Genomic DNA, 13,499 nt, shown 5'->3' on the forward strand with positions numbered 1-13,499 from the left:
GCGCACACTGACTCATTCAATTAATTTTGCTTGGTAAAATATAATTAGGCAGTGTCATAACAGTCAATTTAATCATCCATCACTCTAGTGTAGGCGTTATTGTTCATTACAGTTGCATGTACGGAGAATGGCTTTTCTTCCGCGCGCTGAACAGCCTACATGTAGGCAGGATCAAGTATTTGAGAAGGGCTCTTGGTTGTCGTGAGATCATTCGTCGTCTGTCCAGTGGCTGCAGTTGGTCGCATGAACGTTTCCCCCCAGACTCGAGACTAAAGGATGAAATGAGGTGCAGAGCTGAAGAGCTGAAGGAATGGGCGAGTAAAGACAGACGAAAGACGCACACGGAGAGCGCGGTGAGCCATCTGACTGACTCTACGACAAGATCCGAGTGAAGCCTGACCATCACAAGACGCGCGAATTCGGATCACATTTAGATCAAGCGGATTTCATTGAAACGAATGGTGTGAAAGGTAAGACTGCTGTCGGATTCCGTCTGGTAGATTCTCGCGCTTAATTCCATTATCTGATATGCGTTTGTTAAAACAACAATTCGAGAATTATTCAAGATAAAGTCTAGAAAATATTATGCGATATATTTGTAACGGTTTTGCTACTTTTCTTTGTATTATGCTTTTTTTTTTTACATTTATCTATAAGAGAATTTAAAGTATAATTTTGGAAACCCATTTTTTGTTTAATGAACCCCTTGCACAATAAACTTCAAAGTGTGTTTAATTACACACGCACGCACGCACACACACACATTATATATATAATTTTCTCGTAAAATATTTCCCCAACTGACGTAGCCTAAAGCAGAACGGATGACTTTAAAATGTTCTTAGAAACAAATAGTTTATATAGATAAGTATGTGTTCTATTATTAATATTATTATGTATATATAAAAGTATATTATTATTATTATTATTGCTCGTACAATATTCTATCTAAATGAGAAAAATAAATAAAAAATCTTAGGGATGTCCCAGACACCACTGATGCCCAAAGAATATACTTGTATCCTACATCTATTTTTAAATTTAGCGCGTTTCATCTTTACTGTGCTGTTGAGAATAGAAATGAAGCCAAGTTGAGCGCTTGATGTTTATTTCAGGATTCAGCATTCAGGAGCAGGTGAAACAGAGAGAGAGAGAGAGTGAGAGAGAGGGGGGGGGGTCAAAGACAGACATGCAAGTGAATTCAACCATGCGTTGTGGGCATGTTAAAAAGGCTTTTCTTTTAGTACAAATATTTGACTGTAACTTAATGCTTAGATCCTTAATAGCATGCTTTTTAATCTAATTTTACAGCATTAAAAGCTTGCTTTGAGACAAATTACAAGTGAGGTGCTGTGATGGACAGCCATGTGCTATCCAAGCAAGCTTTAATTTAAACAATATTCCATTTAAAAAGGCATATCATGACCAGAGCTACAACAACAATAGAGAGACAGAGAGAGAGAGAGAGAGAGAGAAGAAGCCATCTGAGGAAAAACTGACTTATTGAACTACATACCTTAGTCTGCAGCTAACCAGCATAATCTCTTGACCCTAATTTAAACCACTGTTTAAGTTAAGTGGGGGTGCCCTCTTGAACAAGCCCGGGCGGCTTCCTCTCTAAACACACCTCAGCCTTCTTATCAGACATGATTGACAGGAGCCGAAGTGGCCTCAGGAACAACAATGGTCAGGAAGCACTTCTCACTGGCTGTCCATCAAAACTCAACAAAGTCTTTACTGTTCTTGACCCGCAGAGACTTTCTTCCCTCCCTCTCTGTTTCTGAAATCCCCCTGAGGCTACACAGCTTCAGTGAATTCCTCCACTCACTTTCTGCTTCTCTCACTCCGTAGGTGCAGGGCAAGCATCACTCACACGGCTATAAGGATGTGGGTGTCGGGATCGAGGATTAAGAAGCCATCTGAGGAAAAACTGACTTATTGAACTACATACCATAGTCTGCAGCTTACCAGCATAATCTCTTGACCCTAATTTAAACCACTGTTTAAGTTAAGTGGGGGTGCCCTCTTGAACAAGCCCGGGCGGCTTCCTCTCTAAACACACCTCAGCCTTCTTATCAGACATGATTGACAGGAGCCGAAGTGGCCTCAGGAACAACAATGGTCCTCAGGAAGCACTTCTCACTGGCTGTCCATCAAAACTCAACAAAGTCTTTACTGTTCTTGACCCGCAGAGACTTTCTTCCCTCCCTCTCTGTTTCTGAAATCCCCCTGAGGCTACACAGCTTCAGTGAATTCCTCCTTCCCTCCCTCTCTGTTTCTGAAATCCCCCTGAGGCTACACAGCTTCAGTGAATTCCTCCGCTCACTTTCTGCTTCTCTCACTCCGTAGGTGCAGGGCAAGCATCACTCACACGGCTATAAGGATGCGGGTGTCGGGATCGAGGATTAAGCTGTGGTGTCCGCTTATCTCGCTGGCACTGATTCAGTTTCTTACCCCTGTTTCGGCTCAAGGTAACTGCTGTCTTCATGGTTTTTAATTGGTATTTGCTCTGGTTTATTGGCTTTTGTGTGGTTGTGTAAAATATGAGATGATGTCCTAATCATTCAATGCATAATTTAGTCATTTGATGGCAACGGCAGGGTTACATTTGATTGTGCTTGGAATAAAAAGAAACATTTGACCCTTCATGCACCTTCACATCTTCTAAGAGGACTCATTTCAGTGTAATGCCTCTCAGTAAGAAGGTAAAAAGAGCTAATGTGAGTCTTGAGGATTTTAGATGGGATAGAGCTGTGGAAAAGCATTTAGTCGGACATCACAGGGGACCACAATGATAATATCCCTCAAGGCAGCTTAAAGGTTCTGTTTGGACGACAAAGTTCGGATTACTCTCTGGCTTTTTTGCCTTCACTCTTCTTCCCAGATCAGCACTTGTGTGATGGGCATGTGTAGTCTTTAAATTTATGCCATCTATACATCTTTTCATTCCTCAAATCACTAAAAACTGTTGGTGGGATTTTAAACAGCTCAGTGGTGAAGCTGAACAGGAATAAACAAACCAAAGACTTCTAGTTAAAGGAATATTCTGGGTTTAATACAAGTTAAGACGAATTGACAGCACTTGCGGCATAATGTTGATTACCATGAAAATGAATTTCGACTTGTTGCTGCTTTTAAAAAAGCAAAAATCTGAATTATAATGAGGCACTTACAACAGAAATTAATGGGGCCAAGCAATACATGTTCAAATATTAAGTTGTTGATTCCTAAATCACATTCTCTCAAACTATGTTTATGCATGATTTGTAAACGAATACATTTTGATGTTTTCTTCACAAAGCTAGCTTCATATATGGCTTTTCTGATGTAGTAAACTTACTTGGTAGCTCTCCTGGTCCAGCATTGCAATGGGGAGCATTCAAATATGAGTGCTGCTGTGAAACATAGGCCTAAGTCACAGAACTCAATAAAAAAGCTAATAGACTTGTAGAAGCAAGCTAAAATGACAGAAACATTATCGGCTAGGTTTAGTGTAGGGTTTGGTGTAGGTGGTAAGTTAATTTCAAAACTTCTGCGGTACATACAACAACCAACATAAAAAGTCCTCCGGAGAGGACTGAATGTGCTTTTAGTGCCACTAACTGTACATTTCAATTTAGAATGTACCGCAAAACATGCAGAATGCAACAAAATATCATTTTGCAGAAATGTTGCCACAGGCACGTTTTTCCTGGGGTGAGATTAGTGCTTTTATAAAATGATTAGCTTCAAATTTTTGGCCCGAGTGCCTCGCCACTGTTTAAATTTTTGCATTTTTTAAAGACAAGTAATGAGTTGAAATGACTTTTTGTTGTAATTAACGCTATACCACAAATGTTATCAGTTGAGCTTAACTTAGCTTTTCGAACCTGCCATATTTCTTTAACACGACACAGACGACATATAGAAAACATTGCACTGTGGGTACTTGATGTGTTGGAGCGAAAATGATTGCAAATGCTGACAATGCCCTGCTGAGAATGAATGGGTAGAAGCAGTCAGTGATACAAAGCGGTGTGATGAGACATTATGAAAGCGTTTTGGAAGGGTCTGTATTGTGTGTGTGATGAAGTTGTGGAAAAATGAAACAAAAGAACTGAAGGTCAACCTTAAACAAGCTGTCTGAAACTCTCAAGCAGTCAAACGCACAAAACAATTCACATTCACAGTTTTAACTTAATTGTTGTTTGGATTTACACAGGCAGTGCGTCTCATTACAAAACCTTTAACTAAGCACTTTGTCTAGATAATTTATTTTTACACATCGGTGAGATGGGAAATGTAGCCAAGTCTCTCGGATTTTCATTTGGTGCTGCATAATTCCTGCTGCTCAGATCTATGTAAATTCACATCACATCCAACAGACTTAGATGATTGTAAAGTGCAGAATGTTTCTGACTATTCCCGCTAAGTAGGCATTAATATTTTAATTCCCTCAACAGCGATTTTTGAGTTTGTGGAAAATAAACGTTCAAAACAAGTGCGGAGCCTTCTGACAGGTGAGTAATTGGAAGCACGGTGATAAAAGGACGCAGTGGATTTTGGAGTGAGTGTCTCCAAAAGGATGAAAGATATCCACATCAAAGGCCTGTGGATTTGTGGGTGCGCGTTTCTAATATACAGACACAGGACCTCCTGCTTATATTTCTCTCGTTTCAAGTTACAAGTCAGCACTTGTCACCCTTTAACCACCATGGCCGTTGTTCCTTACCTCCCCCTCAATCTCTACAGGGGTCTATTTGACACAAAACCTTTAATCACCAAAAGCCAGGAGTCGTGGATGCCTAGGTGTGCTAAGACAGTTTTCCAAGGACTATTTTATGAAACTGCCATGATACCGCTTCCAGAAATCTGTTGTTTTTTCATGCTGATGAATGTATTGTGTTCTTCTTCATTATTCATGGCTCGTGAGCAGAGTTTTAGCATCTCAACATTGTTGGAATTACTTTCTGAGTTGTATTTCGCATAGATTTTTCATCTCCGTCATGGTGTGCAGTACTGAGCTGGAACAACAACACACTTTTCCTCTCTAAATCTGTGGTTACTTTATACGCAGATGATCCGTTGTGAAAAATGTTCCAAATTCTCTGGATGGCTGGATCTATATCAGTGCTCATTTCATCCCACTCACATGAATGACTAAGAATTTTCACTGACACTTTCTATGAATAGAGTACACTTTGGTGTTCCATAACTTTTTTTAAAGCTATAGAGGTACATATACTGTACCATTTTTTTTTTGGTGAACTATTACATATAATAATTATTAGATAAGTTAGATTCAGTTAGATTAGATTTTAATTCAACAATTACAATCATACAAAAATGTCATTTAGGACATTACTGATATGTAGTTAAATAGGAAACTATTTTAATTATTATTTTTAATACATTTTCATTCCAAAGGTTAGGGTCGTAAGATTTTTAAAAATGTTTTTGAAAGAAGTCTATAGGCTGCATTTATTTGATTAAAACTATTGTAAAAACATTAATATTGTGAAACATTATTACAATTAAATATATATATATTTTATATTTACTCATGCTATCACAAATAAATTATTTACAGCCATTATTCCAGTCTTAAGTGTCACATGATTCTTCAGAAATCATTCTAAAATGCTCCAGAAATATTTTGTATTACTATCAATGTTGAAAAACAGTTGTGCTAATAAACATTCCTTTGTAAACTGTTATACATTTTATCAAGATTCTTTGTTCAAGTTCAAAAGAACAATATTTATTTATTTTAATGCATCATTGCTGAATAAAAGTATTATTTTCTTTAAAAAATATGGACCCCACACTTTTGAATGGTCATTCATTTAGTAATTAATATTAGTGATTTGTCAATTTAATGTAGCTGTTCCATCTATACATCCTTAAATGAATGAATGAATGAATTGTAAAATTGTGACACCAAAAAAAAAAAAAAAAATTCCCATCACGCTATGGACCATTTCGATGATGTAAAGACAAGTAAATAATATAATTAATTTGCAAAACTTTATGTAATATCTGTAAAGCTCCACCACTCACTCTTGCTACCCAATTTATTTTAAGAAAAGATCAAGCAAAGCTTTTTCATTCATTTATGGGAAATATAAGTTGATCATTAACCACTGTAACAAACAATTGGTCCCAAACTAGCTAGTCCTTAGTGAGTAACAGATTCATTTAGCCTAATCTTTCAACCCTATTACTTGAAACCTTGTTTCCTGCTGGGTAGTTTCCACGTTTGAAACACAGAAGCACTGAAACGTGTTTCTATAAACACTGATTGATGGAAATTAATCGTAGTTCCCCAAAGACACATAATGGACAGAGTGTGGTGTGGGTGTCCAATCTGTCCATGAGAAGGGAGATGTTCACCCCACAGGAACCCCAGCAGTGTTCCGTTTCTCAGGTTGGTGCACCTAGATCAGTTTTATGTCTTATCTCTGTCTCCTAAACGCCCGTTTCCAATAGTATTGACCTCTGGGCTTTATTCTTACATATTTTCCTTTTCTGTTTGTGCCAACATGGTTTCTTCATATATACTTTATAGCACCTCGGTTTCTTTCTCTGGGCAGAACTGTGGCATGCGCACAACATAAGGACAGAGAAACATTGATTAATCAATGTTTCGTTACCTTACGTGGGATATGTGATGTTTGGGTGTGGTGGTTTCTCATAGGTCTAACACGCAACAACTGATTATGGGTCAGAAGGATTTGTTTACATCTGTAGAAAAATATTTAGGATTGAATGATGAAAGACATCCCCTAATCAGTTGTTTATGGCTATAGATACTCATAAACTGAAGTAATATGCTTTGTCGAACTGTTTAAGGCTTGTCTTCCTTTTGAACCTCACTGGTAATTAGGATGCTTTAGAAAATCGCTGAAACTCTTCTGACCTTTAAAAGTCACATTCTCTTCTCAATTACCTTGTAAGTTTTGTCATTTTTAATGAGACAGTAACTCTCTGTTCATGATCTTATGTGCATTATGTCGGATGGACAATTAAATAATAATATTAAATCACCTCACATTTCCTAATGTTAAATACCTTACAGATTATTATAACCTTAAATTGGACATACTATAAACAAAAGAGTGAGAATATGACTTAAAACATACCTTTCCTTGGATTTTTATCCAAGTACAATTTAAACTCTCATTTGAAAAATATTTTAAAGATTTATTTGATCATAATTTTCAATTTTTCAGTTTATAATTCCATTCTTTCTTTGCAGTTCCAGCTCCAAGAAGACTTCGATTTAAAGTTCTGAGTGCAGGCAGGCTACTTGTCTCATGGAAGGAACCAAAAGGAGAATATGATGGCTACAAATTTATATATAATAGTGAACCAGGTAAGAAACAGTGTTTTTATTTATTTTGTTTCTCAGTCAATATTAATAAATGTAGTGGTACTATATTGTATGCATACAAGTTTGCCTTCTGTTAATCTGTTATTAATGAAATACAGTCTCTGTTTTATTCCCTTTGAGCTTCACTTTTTCTCTAAATGCATTCAGATGTAGTGTCAAACTTCTCTCTGTGAGCTTCAGCAAATGTATTTGTTAACCTTGCCAGATCAGAAGGACTCTTTGTTTCTTTACATATTTGACAATAGTCCTTGTCTGGGGCTTTTATACGGCTCCTGATAACACATAAACAGCCAAGGTCACTCTGGTTTTATGTAGACCAAGTGCACTGGCCATCAGTTCTGCAAACTCACCCCTTTGTTAATCACTCACAACCCCCTTTTCTGGGGCAACAATGAGCCATGTCCAAACTCATTGTTTTTTACAGCACATTCCCGAGCTCTGTGTATTTTAGGTCTGGGTCCATAGAATAGATATTCATCAGTCGGTTCAGACGTTCCCAACAGATGGGAAAAGCACTCATTTCAATTATAATTATAGCAGCTCCTTTGCTGCATTTCTATGTGGAAAGTGGCATTAATGGGCATGGTAATTCTCTCTATTGGCCAGAATTGAGGTATTGAAGTGATGGAACAGGGTTGGATGAGGACAGGTGATAGTTTGCATCAGAGCGGGTCAATGTGACTCTTTTGTGATTGAGGTGAGGAATGTCTGGCTGCAGTACCTGGTCAGACTCTAGGAGGTCAGATAGAGGTTACTGTCTGATCCAGCTGCTTGTATTTATGGTATCTGATGTCAGCTTGGCAAAGGTCCAAATCTCACAACAACACTGGCATCCTTAAAAAGGGCTGCAAACCAAAAAATGGCAAATCTCCTAAAATTAAACATATAACAACAAATGACTGCTTTAGTTGAAAATTTCCAAAAATGTATTTAAAATGACCATAATGATGCTGATAAAGTTAACTTGTATTTTATTCAGTTTATGTACTGCATTAATAAATTCATTAATGTCCAATTTAAATATTAAAAAAAAAAAAATCTTTTATCCAGGAGACTAGATGTTAGAAGAGGCTGACAGCCTAAAATCACCTATCGTTACTAAAATGACTGATCAGAATGAATATTCAAATGATGCAACATTGTTTGCTTCCATCCAAAATGGAACCGAAAACAGCTAAATTAAATTTACCTTTTTTGCATATACTGTACAACTAATAACTGTCAGAGGTTCAAACTAATCAGCTTTCAGTATCATCTTACTGCATCATCAAACCTGCTAGTATTTAAGATAACAAGTAAAGAGAAACAAATTTAAAGGGGTTATATGATGCTGCTAAAAAGAAAATTATTTGGTGTATTTGGTGTAGTGAAATGTGTTTATGCGGTGTAAAGTAAAAAAAACACATTATTTTCCACATACTGTACATTATTGTTTCTCCTCTATGCCCCGCCTTTTTGAAACGCGTCATCGGTCTGAAAAAGCGAGGTGTGCTGTGATTGGCCAGCTATCCAATGCGTTGTGATTGGCCGAATACCTCAAGCATGAGACGGAAATGTTACGCCCCTCACATACTGTTGATGCCATGTCCGGTCGGAGTGACAAGACAAAAACATTAAAACCCATTACAAACGAGGCATTCCTCTTTTGGAAGACCAAACAAAGTAGTTTCGCTTTCACAACGAAGCACACAGCGTCTTCACGACATGGCTGCAGCGTCAACAATACTACAGTGAGACTAAAAGTTACGCCTTCTTTCTTTGCGTGAACATTTGGGCGGCGTTATGCAAATCTTCCCACATAGTGAGGTAGATATGTGGGGGCGTGTTAGAACGAGCCTTTTTAGGTAGGTGTGGCTGACTCTGAACTTTTATAAAGAATATATCTTTGGATTTGAGACTTTAGTCTTTGTAACTTTACAGATCTTCTTTATGCACCAAGAGCTTGTAACACTCCAAAGAGAAAGGAAAAATTGAAATCGCATCATATGACCCCTTTAACAAAATTATTGATTAAATTAATGAAGGATCTCAAAATAAGTGAGGCTTAATGACAGGCTATCTATAGCTATACTAAAATAAAGAAATGGAGGATGGAGTTTCTCTAAACATTGAGTGCGTAGATGGAATAGAGCTGTGCATGTATTTGTAAATGTTTAAAATGATCATAGTCTGTATACGGTGCTGCAAGATTTGTTCCGTTGATTTACTATATTAGCAATTGTTGTGTTATTGATAAGGGAGATTATATTGTGTCATTAATCATCGCGCCTTTGAACCTGCTGCAGTCTTTTATAGGTTTGATCAATATTAATTTACATATCGTCCTCTCTGAAAAATTCCCTTATGGACAGCGACTGAAAGTAAGTTACATGAACTTGGATGATTTAGTTGTACTTGGTGTTAATTTGTTCCAACTTGATGCTGTAATTCTAGTTAACAATTGTATTTGCCTCAGTTAAATATCACTCTGTGGTCTTGTAAGAATATTTCTATTTGTTTGGAGAAAATGTTGTGTTAATTATGCTTCCCAAACAAAGTTAACAATGTTAAACAATAACCAATATTTGCTTAATTTATTTTTGTTGAATTATTTGTATTAATTTATACAACAAAACTCTGAGAAAATGGTGCTATTTACATATGGCCATATAGTATTACCAACCAGTCTGAAAATAGAATAATTTTACAAACTAAACGTGTGTATATATATATATATATATATATATATATATATATATATATATATATATATCTTGTATATATATCATAATAACAGTTCAGCACAATGACGTAAAAAAAAAAAAAGTTACAGCTTCAAGTGATTCACTTACTGAGTGAATCTGATTCAAAGAACAAACTAATGAGGCTGTGTTACATGAATCTTTTTCATTGACTCATCAAAAGAACCATTCAAAAGTAATTTTTTTAATGAATCGAACATCTCAGCTTGTCCTGTTCTTGTGCAGGAAAGGCTGACCCTAGCGAGATGATGATATCACACAAAACATTCAGATTCACACAAAGTGCTCTTAGTGCTCTTACCTGTTGAAGGGTAGGAGAGAGACATTTTTCAAGGTGCTTAATCACTCTTGAAAAGTTATATTCTGGCTCACGGCATCTACGGTACTTTCCTTGCTTTAGAAGTTACGTGTTTTTCACAAACAAAATAAACACGCCTGAGTTTTTCTGTTTGTTGTATATGTTCAGCAATAGGAGTGGTCAAATATGAAAACAGAATAAGTTATCATATTTTGCATTGGGGAGCACAAATTGATTTCACATCTATTTTTAGATGTAACTATAGCCCTTTGCTCCACTCTTTTTAAAAACCAAAGCGGGAAGGGAGATATTCGCTTGCGACAAAGTGATTCTGTCCTTTGGTCTCATTTAAACAAATGAGAATTGGAGAGCTTTGATGTTGTTGTGAGAACCGGTGACAGTTTGCTGTCTGCAACAATCTTTTTTTATGAAGCGTGATGTGCAAAGTCAACAGCAAACTGTGGTTCTCCAGTTCTGACTCCCTCTGCTCTGAGTCTAACCCCAATCATGCTCCCACTGCTGCTGAATAAGCAACTTCCACTCCCCTTCAATTGATCTCTCGGCAAGCCACAAGGATTTTAATCAGGATCATTGGTCAGGGATCTGAATTGCAGGGGCAGGCTTCTTCATCACACTGAGGGACTGCAATATGAGTATGCCGCTGTTCAGGCATGACTGATTCAAACGCAATAAATTTTGGCTGCACTTTTTATTTCATCACAATGCTTTTTTTGGGTCTATTTTAAATTGCTTTAAATGGATACTACACCCAAAAATGAAGGTTCTCTCATCATTTACTCACTCTTATGCCGTCACAGATATACATGACTTTCTTCTGTGGAACACAGATGGAGATTTTTAGAAAAAGAATCCATCTCTGTGAGTCTATATAATGCAAATGGATAGAACCTTTAAAGTTGATGCTTCAAAAACGATATATGCGAGATCGATGGACAGGGAGAGAAAGGGGTTTGAGTGATAAATAATCAATATCTAACCTGATGAAAAAATATTTATTTAATGTTATCCACGTTATATTTGATCTGTAAGAACATTGTGAACTTTTATAAAGATATGTTTGGTCATTAACTTTTAAAAGCATTATTATGCAAACACATGAGGAGAATTGTCGGGATGAAAGACACACACTTAATTTCTTTCCAATATGGTAGGAAATTAAATCAAACGAAATGTGAATTATGTTAATTGTGACAAGATGATCGACAGGGCAGTTTAAACTGTGACAAGATGCATGTAACTAAGCAACAGAGCGGTCCGTTAAAGACGAAAATGACCCTTCTCAAAGCCCCGCCCCCTTTCGTTACCATTGCTATGTCTGACAAGCCATGGCACTCTCACGCCACACATCATATTCTCACGCAGTAAATAATACATTGTGGAGCAAAGAGGAAACTGACAACACACCGACAGACAAGACAGCAGGTTACTTTTGGTATGAAACAAAATCTCAGCTTTTCAGAAATTCAAACAATAAATACCATTTTGTGGCTCTTTAATGTGACTCGTGACAGATTGCTGTAGCACCTCAGTTCAAGCGGCACGTGAATTGATCATCTCTTCCTCTTTACTAGTTATCAATCGAAATAAACATGAATGAACATCAAAAGATTATCTTGTTTCAACCACAGAAAGACATCTATACACACCATTTTTTAAGTTCAAGACCGACTTTAATCTACTGCTGTCTGGTTTGTTTGTCAGACAAAACGGCAGATTCTGCATTTTGATTGGTCAGATCGCCTGTCAATCAAAGTCCAGGAAGAGTCAATTATGACTAAGTAGTATGTCCCAAAGCTTGCCTACTATTCTGCTACATAAAAGAGTACATACTTTTAGGGCATAGTATAAGTTGGTGAATTTGGACGCAGCGAATGTCTTCTGAAGTGAAATGATTGATTGACTTTTTTTTTAACAGACACTGATTCACTTTTTAGCTACCATCACTTCCGGCCAGTTGTCACATGCTCATTCATGAGTTCACGTTTGATGTACGGTAAACATCAGAGTTTCACAACACTCTCACGATACGCTTCACAACGTGCTGATGTTTAAGTCAAGTCTGATCTGAGTCTGATAGCTGGAAGCAATAGTTTATAGTTTAAAAAGTCAAAAATATTAGTGATTTTCTCACACACACCTACCATTTTGCTTCAGAAAACATTTATTCATCAGCTGGGGTCGTATGAATTACAGCCGTGTTTGTTTTATGTGTTTTTTTAAGCGTCAGCTTTGAGGGTTCCATCCACTTGCACTTTATGGACGCACAGAGATTGTTTATTTTTCTAAAATTCTCTGCTTGTGCTTTTTTGAAGAAAGAAAGTCAGATACATCTGAGCATGAGGGTGAGCAAATGATGAGAGAATTTTAATTTTTGGTTGGAGTATCCCTTTAGTGAAAATTGTCTTTCCTTCTCAGTTCACAAAATTACCAAAAGCAACCATTTCTTTGAAGTCATAATCCCAGACTTTGTCACCAGGCAGGGACATCATGAAGCAAGAGAGATGAGTTTTTGGCCAAGACCTGTTTAGAACAGATCATTTGTCACTGTCAGTACTGCAAACAAACTTCATGAAGTTGTTTGCTGTGCAGTGGCCATAAAGAGTCCACCCACAGATTGTATTTGGGTGATAACTTGGCATCACAACTTGTCAGGCCGGTACTATTCCTCCTCTGGCTCAGAGCAAAGCTACTTTGCACAGATTGTTTATTAGGCTATTTTTGACATTATGTGTTTGCTTTTGCATTACAGAGCTTGGATCAGTTTGGAAGTCTGTTCTTTTAGATGTCTGAGGGGACGGATAATGGGATGCCCAAAAGCCTGTGTCTGTCTTTTCTGTAATCATGAACATGCTCATTATACTTAATTCATGAACAAGTGCGAGTGTTTTTGAAATCGTTAATGGACCATCTATCTATGGACCACTTTGTCAACCAGACAAGAGTATTCACCAAGCAAATACTCAGAACAGAGGCTTTCAGCTTGTTAAAGGAAGTTCACACAGAGAATTGTCTCTTTCTGTCCTTTGCAGAATTACATGCCAAAACATGAACTTTGTATGAATAATAG

At 37.1% G+C, this 13,499-nt stretch overlaps 1 protein-coding gene across 1 annotated transcript in view; it reads left to right on the top strand.

Moving 5' to 3' along the window:
• Positions 1-216: 216 nt before the first annotated feature.
• The window catches only part of LOC107581608 (collagen alpha-1(XIV) chain-like), a 123,669-nt gene continuing 110,386 nt past the window's right edge, over positions 217-13,499 (top strand). The window contains exons 1-3 of the mRNA XM_016267238.1: positions 217-470; positions 2,350-2,471; positions 7,238-7,354. Of these exons, the coding sequence (XP_016122724.1) occupies positions 2,384-2,471; positions 7,238-7,354 (205 nt within the window). The 5' untranslated portion in view covers positions 217-470; positions 2,350-2,383. The remainder of the gene's footprint in view (positions 471-2,349; positions 2,472-7,237; positions 7,355-13,499) is intronic.

This window comes from Sinocyclocheilus grahami, unplaced genomic scaffold (genome assembly GCF_001515645.1).
Source record: "Sinocyclocheilus grahami isolate Dianchi unplaced genomic scaffold, SAMN03320097.WGS_v1.1 scaffold36.1, whole genome shotgun sequence".
NCBI classification, from domain to species: Eukaryota; Metazoa; Chordata; class Actinopteri; order Cypriniformes; family Cyprinidae; genus Sinocyclocheilus; species Sinocyclocheilus grahami.